This window comes from Branchiostoma lanceolatum, chromosome 3 (genome assembly GCF_035083965.1).
Source record: "Branchiostoma lanceolatum isolate klBraLanc5 chromosome 3, klBraLanc5.hap2, whole genome shotgun sequence".
NCBI lineage: Eukaryota > Metazoa > Chordata > Leptocardii > Amphioxiformes > Branchiostomatidae > Branchiostoma > Branchiostoma lanceolatum.
Window position 1 is genome coordinate 15459295 of NC_089724.1, and position 14627 is coordinate 15473921.

The 14627-nt window shown below is 41.6% G+C and overlaps 1 protein-coding gene across 2 annotated transcripts in view; it reads right to left on the minus strand.

Moving 5' to 3' along the window:
* LOC136430558 (autocrine proliferation repressor protein A-like) overlaps nucleotides 1–14033 on the minus strand; it is a 17775-nt gene extending 3742 nt beyond the window's left edge. For both annotated transcript variants that reach the window (XM_066421277.1, XM_066421276.1), the window contains exons 1-11: nucleotides 13757–14033; nucleotides 13429–13549; nucleotides 11778–11840; nucleotides 11524–11572; nucleotides 10826–10939; nucleotides 9907–9999; nucleotides 9438–9527; nucleotides 9128–9257; nucleotides 8250–8367; nucleotides 7395–7482; nucleotides 6966–7004 (exon numbers count right to left, since the gene is read on the minus strand). In XM_066421277.1, coding sequence (XP_066277374.1) covers nucleotides 6966–7004; nucleotides 7395–7482; nucleotides 8250–8367; nucleotides 9128–9257; nucleotides 9438–9527; nucleotides 9907–9999; nucleotides 10826–10939; nucleotides 11524–11572; nucleotides 11778–11840; nucleotides 13429–13549; nucleotides 13757–13958 — 1107 coding nt within the window. In that variant the 5' untranslated portion in view covers nucleotides 13959–14033. The remainder of the gene's footprint in view (nucleotides 1–6965; nucleotides 7005–7394; nucleotides 7483–8249; nucleotides 8368–9127; nucleotides 9258–9437; nucleotides 9528–9906; nucleotides 10000–10825; nucleotides 10940–11523; nucleotides 11573–11777; nucleotides 11841–13428; nucleotides 13550–13756) is intronic.
* Between the last annotated feature and the right edge of the window lie 594 nt (nucleotides 14034–14627).

Genomic DNA, 14627 nt, shown 5'->3' on the forward strand with positions numbered 1-14627 from the left:
AAGACAGTCTATAACCGTGTGCCTGGGACTTTTCATATGCTAATCTCTAGACAGCTTACACAACAGACGTCACTGAGCACCCTCATGTGCTATATCTAGAGAACTCATCTGTAAAATATCATGTTCTCAGAATTCTTCCAAAATTGGTCTTCAGGCGGAGGCGTCAAAGTCAAGTTCAAAAGAAAGGGAAGGAGAAATCACATTGTAATTCTGATGTAGGAGCAAAAAGTGCAAATGCAAAAGATGGAGAGCAACCAAAATTCACGGTTAATGTAGATGATTCTGTGTAAACTTTCAGTATGAACTAACTAATCTTGAAGTAATGTAAAAATGAAAATATATAAAAACTTTGATGTTTTTTCCCGTACCCTGAACCAAATGAATGTGGTACATTTGCCAAAGTTGCAGGTGGACTTGAATAAATATCGTCATCACGTTATGTAAAAGAGCACTGACGCCATGAAGATATCTGCTTCAGACAGAAGTCGTTCAATCTCACTGTCGCGCGTACCGTAGCACTTTGCTGTTCCAAATAAACAAACAAACGGGGAACTTTGTTCATTTAAGAATCTATTTGCAACCAAGTTATCGGAGGTATCTATGTTTCCATTGCTGACCGACAGAGGAGGACCTACTGTTAAACATGACAGTAAGTGGGCTGTTGCTGCTGGTTACGTGGGGAACTCTGTGGTCGGGTTGCTCTTGTCTGCCAGCTGAATGTGTGATACAGCAACAGCAGTACGATGGGATTTTACTGGTTGATTGTAATGCTCTGAACCTTACCACAATTCCTGATGGCATACCGCCCAACGTTGGGCATTTACAAGCCATGTATAATAACATTAGCAATGTCACCTACCTGCCGCAACTACTGCGGCTGTATGCACTGGACCTAGGACATAACGACATGGAATCGTTTCCCTGGATGTCTTTGCGAGCTCTGCCGCGTTTACGCGTTTTACGTCTAAATACAAACCGACTACGTCACATTCAGCTGGACAGCGTCATTGAGCATCTGCCGGAGCTGAAAACCGTCGATGTAAGTTTTAATAAACTGGTGTCGATCTCTCAGTACGAACTGGGGTGGCCACAGGTGACCATGGCCTGGATCATGGGGAACCCATTTCACTGTGACTGCGACCTCTCCTGGCTGATTGACAAGATGGTGTGTTTACACGCCTGTAAGGACAGGGAAGCTTGTTGTCTGTCGTGTTCAGCCTGCTTTCTTGCGAAGAACCTGAAATATGCAGGCAGACCTGTCTGCCACAGTCCGAGCGGACTAAATCGGCTACCTTTATCCGACTTAGCCAGTCAGCTAACGGGTTGTGAACCACACCAGCCGACCACAAAAGCTGCCATGGTTCCTACGGCGAAGACTAATAGCCAACTACAGAGCAATGACACTTCTCCCATCAAACGTCTCGGAGATACAACCAAGCAAAACCCAAAACGGAATGAATTAAGAACACAGGAATCCTTCTTGACAATGATGAACCCTACACAGGACATTGCAAAGCCGTCTGCTAACAGCATGGATACGAAGGAAAGAGAGACTGACAAATTTCCGGTTCCCTACATCCTCACAATTGTGACGGGAACCATTCTGGCCTTGACATTCTTCATCATCATCATCATCGTCGGTATTAAGATGAAGAACAAACTATACTGCAACTGCCGAGAAGAAGCCAACATGGGTTTGTTTGTTTGTTTGTTTATCTATTTGTCTGCCAGGATACCAGTAGTAATCTTCCCAGTATGTCCCCTTGTAGTATTAGACATACAAAAATAATATGAAATATTCATTACAATAAAACAGCTTTAGTGACGATTTCTCATACAGATTTAAAATACGCATGATTTTTACTTAATGAACCTTGTCTGAAACAAGAATAGTTTAAGACTAACTAGCTAAGGTTACACATCACCATACATCATACACCATACATCACCATAATCGACCTTAATATATTATAAACAAGTCATAGAGTGGCCAGAGGTCTCAATATTACATGTTTACAGCACTATTAAAGAGTTTAACATCATGAATCCGTTTGAGAGTGTTTCTGTTTGTGAGTGTATTTTTGCCAATCGCAAATCACCATTTCAGTCCCTCACATCGGCTTTGGTGGTTATTTGTTAACCTGTTAACTCAACTTTCTTATCTTACCATCGTATCTTGTCGTACATTGTATCTTTGCAGGAGCTGTCAATCACGGACATCCAGCTGCCAATCCAATCACACCACCAATAGCCAACTCTCTCTACCAAGATACCGCTGATGAAGATGATCCGCATCACTACTGTGATGCATATGATTCTGCTGAAAATGATGAAAACCAAAGTCCGGCACCAAACCTAAACTCCACGCACCAGAGCAGTCTTGAAGAAGGTTTGAACCCAGAACATCTAGCCGCCATAGAGAATGCTCAACATTGCATGGGATCTACACATAGCGGGCACTCGCAAGAGACAACTGTGCCATCCCGCGTGTTTGCGTCGTCGGATGCCAACACCTCTGGAGAACACTCAGCCATTCCGCACAATGAGAACTGCGCAGAATCTAACAATGTGTACAATCATCCCCAAGCACCAATCGCATCGCCCAATTTGTACACATCGGCTACTGTCAACTCAGCAAACCTCAGCACAGAAGATTTGGATCATGGACACCCCGTGGGTCCTGATGACCTGTGCAGTGAAACCATATATGGCAGGCGTTCGCAAGCAGATGCTACGTCATCGAGTCTGTACGCATCAACAGAGCGCAACTCTGCAAACCTCAGCACTTCTGCAAATCATGAAGACCCTGTAGCTGTTGACACTGATGAGGTCTGCAGTGAGCCCATATACGGCGCGGAGTCGCAAGCAGCAGCAGTTACTTCATCTCGCCTGTACAACACGTGTGACTGATCTTCTGATTCAATTGAAGAGGAGGTACAGACCAGGGGCTAACACAATGCACATAATCAGCACGACTACGTGGAGACATAAGTAGTACAGAGCCACTGTAGGACTCACAGAACTCTTACAGCAATTCCTGGCCAAGCCCCAACGTAACAGGGCGCACCTGATATATACGAGAGACGGGCGAAGGACATAGACATCCTTGGGCCTTCTCAGTGCTATACAGCATGATTGATAAAACGCTTACAGAAATGGTGTACAGGCGCCACATAGGATTCAGTTGTAACGATGGATGAACGAAATGTTATGGGACTCTGCAGGGCTCGTAAAACTCGTGGGGTCAACCACCTTGAAGTTTACCCGGTAAAGATCGACGGACAAAATATCATAGGCAAACATCACTTTGATGAGTGATTATAACCACTGATAGAGACGTCACGCACTGATCACAGGTCACTCATAGTATCCATGGACGCATGATAACGTGTTGGGAGACCTCGAGTACTGATGTCGACGAGCATGGAGACCAAAGCAACCTGTACGGGATATCGGGGTATTAACTTTGAGAGCATCATGGAAGACGGGAGCGCTTGGAGAGGGAGAAATAACATAGTACTGGCCCGAACTACGGATGTTGATGAACGACATCATCAGTACATGTACAGGCTCATAGTAGGGTCGCTATACCTCCATGACTTACAATGGACAAACGAAACACCATACGTGAAGACTTGAGACAATTGAAAAAGGCATTCCAAGTTTTATTTCAGTCTGGTACGTTTGTGACTGACAGAGACGTTAGTAAATACTGACAAGTATGACCTTAACTTAAATTATGGCCCGCCTGAAGGATTTTTATAAACTGTGACGTGTGGTCCTTTTGTGACGTTTGCATTAGTAGAAGACATTGCTGAAACGGTTTCAAATATTTGTTTGATGTTGTCGATGAAGATAGTCCAGCTGCAGCGGCATAGCTGAAAAATTGTGCAAATTTGTCAAAAGCACAAAATTTGGTAGAAATGTATTTGACTCGATGGACTGCTTCATGTATGGTTTAGTTTGAAATTAAAGTTGCCTGCTTGTGATCAGTATTCTGTAAGGTCAAAGTGAACTAAATAAGCTTGATTTGTTTTGTCGTAGCGACCTAGCAATGGTTGTATTTACAGATTGCAAGGATATACACTATATGGCATTGCTATTCTTCTAGAAGTTAGATTGTTCCAAAAGGGAACCCCTAGGCCTTGCATGTGAGAAAGATGTATTGTGTTGATGGTGAAGACCAACAAAGTGAGTGGTCTTATTTTTCCTAAAACAAAGTATTTCAAGGATTTATCATGTTCTTAAAGTGTATATATTAGCTGAAATTACACACGCTTAATGGTTTGATGCAGGTTTTGTCAAGACTTGAAAAAACATAATTATGCCATTGTATCACCCTTATGATAACAGATCACGTACGCAAATGTTCACACTCCTGATCGAAAAAGAAGTAGGGGTAGCAGTTATTGCGTTCTGTATGTTAATGATTAGAAGTCAATAAATCACACAAGTCACAAATGCCAGTTGAATGTGATATTTTTAAAATAAAGTTGAGCTAAGAAATGTGCATCTATACTAAGAAAGACAAAGATAAATTGGAGAGGGTATAGAACCAAGCAGCAAGATTCTGCACGAACAACTACGTCAGGGGTGCTAGTGTCACCAAAATGAAAACAGATCTGCAGTGGATGTCACTCGAGGAGAGAAGGAAAATGTCCAGACTATGCATGATCGATGTACAAAATGACTAATAAACTGGTGGACGTACCAACGAATAAGTATCTAATACCAGCTCAGAAAAGGACAAGAAATAGCCATGCCTTTAAGTACCAGACTTTTCAACCTAGGATTGATGTGTTTAAAAATTTGTATTTTCCTAGAACGATTGTAGAGTGGAACTCGTTACAACCAAGTACAGTGGAAGCATCTTCATTAGATAGCTTTAAACAATGTATGCAATTAGATATGCGAAGGTTAGACGTGACAGGTCGTTCGGCGTAATATAACCAGCTGCTACCGCGCCGCGTGCCTGCGAAGCTGGTGTGTTATGCCGAATGGCGGTTATACCGGCTATATAGATACAGATACAGATACAGATCTACATGCTCATCCCCTCCCCTGATCATTTCCGGTCTGTCCCTAAAGAAGCAGTCAATAGTGATGAACATGATATTTCATATGATTACATTATACTACTAATACTATTATATACTATCTAAAACGATTATATATGATATCATAGATGTTAGGAAATAATGATATGTAATCATATACTTAAATAATACTGAAGGCAACTACAATTGATATTTAAGGGGGCCTATGATTATCGGTAAGTGTATGTGAACTGCACATGTACACATTGTCCCGGTTTTTTATTTGGTTTTGTTGTGACCCATGTATGTCCATATTCTATTAGTATTTGAATTTGCGATATACTTTGGAAAACCAATAAAGAGAGGGAGAAAAAAAGAAGCAGTCCCACACGGCTCTGTACAATGGTAAACAATATGCCGGTTACAGCCCCGGGGCCTTCCCACCTACCAACCCTGTTAATGGCGACTTTCGTATGGGTGGTATCGACAGCGTTTTGAATTTATCCGCCGTAACTTGAGGAAACTGAACCTGAGTCTACAAGTCAAGCACACCGCCCACCAGTCACTGTTACAACTGTCAAACACAAGGTGATGTGGTCTTATGTTTCAATTTTCAATCGGGTCGACAATCTTTGAGGTCTAGGTCATACCATACCGTCATGAAGATTTAAACTTCTAGACGTTAAGTTACTGCCCATTGAGTCAACGTCGATGTATATTTGGAACATACGTAGAGAAATGACTTTGAACTAGACAATCATGAATACATACACCGTGATGACATACTAAACTGACATCAAATGGTGAAATATCTGGATAGATTGCTAAACGTTTCGTCCGCCATTGTTAACCCTGTTAAGTGTCATGGCCGATTTAGAACTAGGTGTTTTTATCGGTCAGTTACACTTGGATGGGTGGCGCAATATTTGACTGTCAGTTACCGTCAGGTTGACTATTACAACTTGTTTAGGCTATTTGCTTTAGTTGATTAAAACAAAAGAGCTAAAAGTAATGGTGCTTTAAAAATCACCCAGGCGAGGCATGGTCGTTAAGGTAAATTAACTGTGGTTTAAAGGTTACTTGAAGGTTTTGATTGTGTTCTCTTTTTCAGCTATTGTGTGTGTGGAGTGGGGGGGGGGGGTCCTGTCATTGTGATGGTAAGTAGAAAGTGATCTCTGACCAGTTGAACTCAATGAAGAACTATTTTTCAACTACTTGTGACAAAGCTGACATAAGCTATTTTAGTAGAATGTACAGTAGACCACGGTTTAACGTCCTGTCCTACGGAACTGCGACCACTTACAGTTGCGTGTATGCGAGGTGAGTGACACAGCCGGGATTCGAACTCACGGCTTCATGATTCCGTGACAGGGCTGCTAACCACTAGACTGCGCACGCTACTTTAGGTGTGATGGTCTTTTTTTCGTTTCAATTCACGTAATCTAGTATTACGTAAATGTAATTCCATCTCTGTAATGCTCTGTTTGTTATGTTGTATAGCCTTCCGAGGCACCGCTGTTGGAATGCAACGAGCCTTAAGCTTCTTGGATTTTCATTTTTTGCTGTGACTACCTACATAAACATATCAGAATGATATCAAATATCGTACAGAGCCATCCAAAGCTTCTTGTGCAATTGATGTAAAGTCAGTTCTCTAGGGGTTGCATTCGTGCGATTATAGAACATTTTCAGAGCGGTCGTAATACAGTAAAAAATGGCGCCACCTGTGAGGCGCCGCCAAAAACAGATCGATCAATTATGTAATTCAGTGCATTCTATCGTCGTTTTGATTGGTACATTTGCTAATGAAGAGATGAGAACAGCATCACCTGCATATTGTTTATATCTGAATTTTTCTTAAGATTCATATCCAAACACTTGCTATTTTCGTTCATTAAGATGAAATGATGTTGAAGATGTTTGACCTACCGTTTCTCTCGTCCATGTCAGCTTTGGCCGCGGCGAGTCCTGTATATGTATAAAACAAATATGTGCTGCTTTAGATAAACAGATAGAATTTAAATCACACATTACAGAATATTGATAAGCTGTACATGGGACAGCTACTGTTCCAGTAGTATCAAATTCACACGGAAAAACGTGGACGACATAACATAGCATACAACATCTCATACTTGCTAACAATCCCCATGCAACATATCATACAATGTCATAAAACCGCTTGTGCCATGTGTCTAGCTTCACATGTGTTTTTTAGCATGGGAACCCGGATGTGAACCTAGGACGTCTGGGTCCTGGGTCAAACACCCTTCCACTGTGCCACAACGACGCCATTTTAAGACAGATCTAGATTACAAAAACAAATGCTGTAAAAAGTGGTATTGAAAGACATCATACCTCCAGAATGCTGAAGAAGAATGCCCGGATTCCAAAGACAATGCTGATTAAATGGCCGGCGCATGAGTGCTCAGCATTCGGTATCCATCTGCAAATATTCGATATACTTGTGCTTCAGCATAATATAGAATTTAATTGACACACACAAAAATGCGCTCGTGGGATGTCACAAACAAACGATAAAGCTTGTTTATTAAAAAAAAGGATCTAAATGTTCTCTGAATAAAACCCATTATTATTTTTAAGTGTCATTTTCGTAAACATCTAAACCGAACATAGCTACTTAATTACACAGTTAAGCGTTCAATTAAAACTACTTGACAGGACACATGCTACCATAAGATGGAGCGATTGAAACATTTAAAGTCGACATCACGTGCACAAGTAAGATACATATATGAAAAATTCCTCGGTGTCCAGTTGAACGTCGACCTAATGTCAGGGCCCTATAGGGGTGACTTTGAATTCTTACTAATTTTGTGAAATTCTTACGGACTGTATGAAACACGCGCTTAGCACTATGCGAAAACTATGCGAATCTTATTCAAAAGAAGAAATAATTTTTTAGAATGCTGGCCGGGGGCCAAGATGGGAATAGCTGGTTGGGTGGCGTGAGTGATCCTCCAAGTCAAAACCCGGCCAAAACGGAAAACCCAACTGGATACTCAGCATAAGGCAATAGAAGCATTTCCAAAACGCCATGCAGGCGCGATTTTAACTTGAGATGGTGGCGTCGGGAAAAGGTACGTTTCTTTGTGTATTTTGACCACGATAATATAGCTCATAAAATTCGCACGAAAGCTTAGGCGCCCCAGAATGTCATTAGTGTACATACATATGTGTTCTTTGTCTTACCGCCGGTAGTTTTCTCCTTCTAACTGATCCCAATAGAAGTAAGAATCGTCTGGCAAGAAGAACTCGTCCCCTCCCGTCCCAGTAACGTACTTGGGCATCGTCAGACGATCCTTGTACGCTGGAGCGCATGAACAGAATGAGCGGCTGGGTCATGGTTCAACTTCGCATGCTCGATGTGATGCTTTTTTTTTTACTTCACTTTTCGAAAAGACAAGGACGACGAGGCACTTTTTCATAATTTCTTCTAACAGTACCACGTACACAGAACAATATACCCTTTTGAACACATGGATGGAGTGTGGAAAGTCGTGTTCCTTTTCCGAGGGCACAACATCGGTGGCGTCGGGGGATTCGAACCCGGGACCGCTGGGTTCTTGGTCAAACACCCTGCCGTTACGCCACACGACCCCACAAGTGCGCGATTATGGGTGATATATCAAAATTGAAGACCATGAGACATACACAAAACACTTTGCGACATTCATGAATATAAAAACATATGGTGTAGAGATATGGTCTTAACTGTTTATAAGTTATGGGCCTTCACCTTTGGACTCGTGCATGCGCAGTTGGAACCATGAGCCCGTCTCTAACTAATACTTCCTATGATAAGCAGCTGGAATTGTAATGTTTTAAGTCGACCAAAGATGGCCAAGTTGTTTTGTATTTTGTATCCATATTCCTACTCTTGTTCTCCTCACTGATAATCGTACAGCTCACGGTAGATATAGCAACATTCAGGTTCTGAGTACACAAGTGATTGTAATCATAGTGTATTTGATTGGTATTGCCAGATTATGGTTATAAATATCTCACGAGGGTAATTTACAATGACGTTGACGTTGTTGGATCTTGCGACAAAGTGAACTTGCCCTTACCGAGCGGGTCTATGATGGTAGCCATTTTCTCAAAATTCGGGTCATCTAACCGGCCTGTGATGTTGAGGTCGTAGAACGGTCCGAAAGCAAACGGCCAGCCCCCAAACGTTCGGTAATAGTGGTGCATATTCTGTAAGTGTTAGAGACAGCGTTACTTTACCTTTGTCCCCATGGTAACATTATTATGCATCCGTCACACTTACAGAAAACTGTATATCAATACAATTCTGTACGAAACATAATATACCAGGAACAATAGCACATAGAACAATAGCACATGAGGATGCCCCCATCCTTACACATTACATACCTTGTGCATGTTTAGTAGGTCGAAGACGATTGGCGCTAGAGCGAACACCCTCTTGTCTACTGCGCCAGTTAACCACGTGGTCCATCCACGCTGTGAGGACATTCATTGGTCATCAGCACCGTCCGTATGCACCAATAACATTGCAGATCTCATTAATCTTACTTACTTGCGATAGCAATGAGTTTGACTTCTACCATTTTCAAACCATATATAGAGGGACCATAACAACAAACACCAATACTGTTATGAAAGTAGCAATTTGTCTACTACATTCAGGTCAACAAGTCTAGCCAGGACCCGTTTGCTATAATGCTACATTGCTTATGCTTGGCATAAAGTGGTTTGTAAACTTGCTCTAATTCCTTTTGTTGCAATAGTATGAAGCAGAACACAGCCATATTACTCATCAAAATGAATTTTAAAAAAAGAAAGAAAACGTTATGTCATTAGAAGTAAAAATATCACATACTTTCGATGCTCCTGAAACGAGAAATTTCTCAGGCTGCGATCCGGTCATTTTCTTTGCAAAGTCCTGAACGGTGTCCATTGCCCGAACAGATGCCTTCAAGATAAAAATTTTGATATGATGACATTAGCCGTGACATCACAACAATCAATGAACGGTATCCATTGCCCGAACAGATGCCTTCAAGATAAAAATTTTGATATGATGACATTAGCCGTGACATCACAACAATCAATGTCAATACCACAAAATAAATGGAGTAGTCCATGCCATTCTCACACAGGTCCACCAATTTGTGAGGTACTCGTGCCTTTATAGCCATCACTCCGCTGCTGCATCCATATCATTGCCTCCGTGTACGGAACTTTTGCTTTCGGTATGTCTGGATGTTTGTGTTCTTGTGTGTCCGTCTGGATGTTTGTGTTCTTGTGTGTCCGTCTGGATGTTTGTGTTCTTGTGAGTCCGTCTGGATGTTTGTGTTTTTGTGTGTCCGTCTGGATGTTTGTGTTCAGAGGTGGTAGAACTAGTCGTTGATCAAACATGACAGACAGTCCAGGTCACGGGTCAATGAAAGAGGCTACTTATTCACTGGGCCGGAATGTCCTGTTCTTGTTCTATCTGTTTGCATTTCACGGTCGCGGTTGTGTATTTTCCATACTTATGCTAGTCACCTTCATTGCAGACTGACAGGAAGTGATCAATGGACACATGTGACGTAATCAAAGTCTTATTTGCATAATAAATGAACTACAATAAGTCAGATTTATAATACGAGAAACTTCAAAGATCAATTGTAGAAATACACATCGGTATGATGGACAGCGGTCGTTTCCATAACTTTATCTTTATTGCTATGAAATTTACCAAAGGAAGATGACGTGTTAAAAGGCCAATAAGCCCAGGTGTAACATGTAAATGTAACCTTTGTCATGGCGCTCCATATCAGCCATTCTGGTTTGTCAGGGTAGTCTAGGAAGTGTCTCCAAGAATATGCCAGAAGGGAGTCTTCAGATCTTTTCTTTTGTAGTGGATCTTTCTGCAACAAACATGTTTACCAGTCAAATCAAGCAATCGATCGATCAATCAATAAAAATGTTTTTTTTTCATCAGAAGACCTGACAGTCCTGCAATATGTAGGCTGAATTGCGCCTATTGTGACATTCATCGTACGAAACATACATATTCACGGAACTATTGCTCTTATTGTCATAGAATCCACTCATCGACATTGTCGTTATAGAATACGTTACATCTAAAAGCCAATACACACATGTACAACATTAAATCCATCGATTATAACATAAGATTGATCTGCCAGCAGTGTCATTCTGTTTCATTAAGTGTCCTTAGTAGTGATGGCACTGGACTGATGCTGAACCTATAGCTAGTGGTGCGTGTAGTAGGTAGAGACAGAGTTTTTGAGTTCCTGAGGTTACGTCCATGTGACGCTAGTCGGGTTGGAGCCAACAGGTCTATAGTTCTCTCTGATCTTTCCATGCTGACAGCAAAACTGCGGCAGAGGTTGCTTCTTCTTTATCAGTCAAGACGTGTGAAGTATCACAGTGTGTGGTTTCATCGATATATTCCTTTTTAATTTTGGCAAGAAAAAAATACATTTACCTTGAATAAGATGGGTTCGTTGGGTACCTGTTTCACAGTCACCGCAATGCTAGGGAAATAGAAGTCGGTTCATCTCATCACTCTTGCGACGTTCAATCAAATGTTGATATGATAAGCATTATGTTTTGATATGTTATATCTTAATAGGTGTTCTGAATTTGCACTGATTCATCTCATAACGCATATGTGTATGATGTGTGAACCTTTTTGTTGTACAACTATAAATCATGTAATAATTGAACGGATTTTCTGACCTTCCAGTTGACACTGCAAACATTTGGGTCGCGATGATGGACATGTCGTGATGAGACGGAAGGCTGTGATGCAAAATGGTGAATAAAATCTTTCAAATCTTAATTGACAAAGGAATTAAAAAGAATGAAAGTAATATTTGAATAAAAAACAGCACCTCATGCGCCTAGCGGAAGGCATAGCGTAAACATGAAAATGAATGAACCGGTGAAGAGAACACGTATTGGTCGGCCTCTGTTGAATACAAAACTAGAGTTCCACGACCTCATACCTTCGCCAAATGATTTTAACCTTTATGACTGATGTATTAGGAGTGTTTCTCATCAATTATAAATCATACCAGTTGATTGTCTTAAAATATAACATGTCCAAAGTATGAGCTTAACAAATTATGAGCTCAACAAAGAAGGTTATGCTGATATTTTTTCATTAATTATGCAAATGAGGCCCTTATTAACATAATTTGATTCAACGATTTTTACATTCACATAACGTCCCGATGCCAAAAAAAAGGATTGAATGTATGAAATTGCCGTCATTTGCCAGTGTGGAATTATAGAAGTTACTCATTAAGTATGCAAATTAGCCCACATTAGCATATTTTCTATCTATAAACATTTCTCTCTTCCTCCGTTACAATTTGAATAGTCATATCATGGAACAAAGTGGATTTTTAAAGTTGCCTCATTAATTATGCAAATTAGAATCTGATTTGCATAATTATTGTCCAATCATACTAAGCATCACACAAGCTATCTACATACCAAAAATAATGACCATCCATCAAGCCCATCTTGTTATAGTATTTCCTCATTAATTATGCAAATGAGGTCTTCATTTGCATAGTTCATATCAATCAATATTTCTCTCTTCCTCAGTTACATATGTCACATGTTTCAGAGTCCTATCATGGAATTTGGCAGATGTATAAACTTTCCTCATTTATTATGCAAATTAGCTACTGATTTGCATAAGAGGTGTCTAATCATGTACATCATCACTCAAGCTATCTACCTACCAAAAATCATTACCATCCATCAAGCCCTTCTTGAGTTTTCCCTTTCAAAGTCAGATGCAAAACCTGCTCCTGCAGTTCCTAAAAAGCCGCTAGGGGGCCCAAACCCACACCACTTACTTTCTGTCCAAAGATCTATCTACCACTCAAAAATAACTTCCATAGCATGTCCAGAACACGAGATATCAAACCAGGAAGTTCCGCTGCAGTACCGTAAGAAGCCGCTAGGGGGCCCAAAATCTAATCGTTTTTAGGTCTCATCAAAACCTACCAACATACCAAATACCAAGACAATCCATCAAGGCGTTCTTGAGTTATTCTGTGCCACTACAAACAAACAGACAGATAAACAGACAAACAAACGCTTCCCTCTGCATAACCTTCTCGGCGAAGGTAATTACCACCGTGGACACTTTCATCAGGGTGGTAAACCAATGGATTGTGATCTTATTACACAAGCTAAATTGAAATACCTGCCAACGTTCCAGTGGGCATTCTGATACCATTCTCAGTGCAATGATGACAGGAGCTACGCGTCACTCCACTAGGGGGCGCTTCCACGAGAAAAAAAAACGTAGGACAAATACTGAAAATGCACCCCACCTCCCTGAACTGTAGAACCCTAATGACGTCGTTACCTCTCAGGCTGGTTATTGTTATCCCCGTCTATGAACATGAAGGCGGCTTCAGGGTGGGTGATGTTGTCTGGGACGGTGACGGCTAGCCAGTGCCACCAGATCGGACGATCGACGTCTTCGTCTAGACACAAGACAGTACAAGCGCGAAACTTTACATCGTATTTGTGATCACTTGTAATCAATTAGGCTTCCTACATGGAAATGCCACCATGCTACATATTAAGTTAAAGTACCTTTTTTCAATTTTGAGCTACGGGGAATCAAAATTGCTTGCCTACATCTTACGGATCGCGGAAATACATCCTTGTTCTGTTAAACGGACACTCACCTGTGAGCCATTGCTGTGAGGTCATGTTGAGGAGGTACATGGTGTAACCGGGACCCTTCAGACGCCATTCCAACACCTCGTGGTAGGAGTAGTGAGAGTCCGGCGTGTTGACGTAGTCGTCCAGCGGGGTGGTCAGTACACCGGCCGGGATGACCACCAGGAGTGAACACAACAGACACACCGAGATGCCCTGGGCAGACATGACTGGTCTTCGCGCGCGAGAAGGCAGTCTATTACATTTATGTAATTGTAAAGATTGACTGATGGACTTTGTCACGCTGAGTCATCGAGTCGGTATCGTGGCATGTCACCGCGGTCACAAGGGTCACATATAGGTTACTCGTCCAAACAAATAAGTGACCACCTAATGTAATAAGCGACGATCTGGGAGGGGGGCATATCTGTAGAAGTGTATTATCAGCAACTTACATATGCGTGTGGCACTCAGAAGCTAGCCTCTAAAGGAATCAGTGCTGGAAGTCTTCTACCCCAATATTTAATGACGTTTTATTTAAACCTCCTTAGGCGCTAGGAGAGCGAGGTTTTCAACTTCCTTGGCCACCATTGCCCACTAAGCCGTAATAGACATTTCGGAAAAACTTTATTTGTTTTCACAACTTTTATTATCAAGGAGCTAGACAGATCACTCTACTATACGAGGAGAAGCCTCAGTTGAGATTTTGAACCGCGATGGTGGGCCTCCTAGCGGTTTTCTATGGTATTGCAGTGTGATCTGTGGTAGATACATGTAGCTCTTGGGGCAGCGAGGAAGTAATGCAGGCTTGGGTCTCCTAGCTTTTTACGTTTCGGCGCATGCGCGCCGGAACGTATTGTCCTGGCTTTTACCTTCAAGCAAGGCTTCAAGCATGGA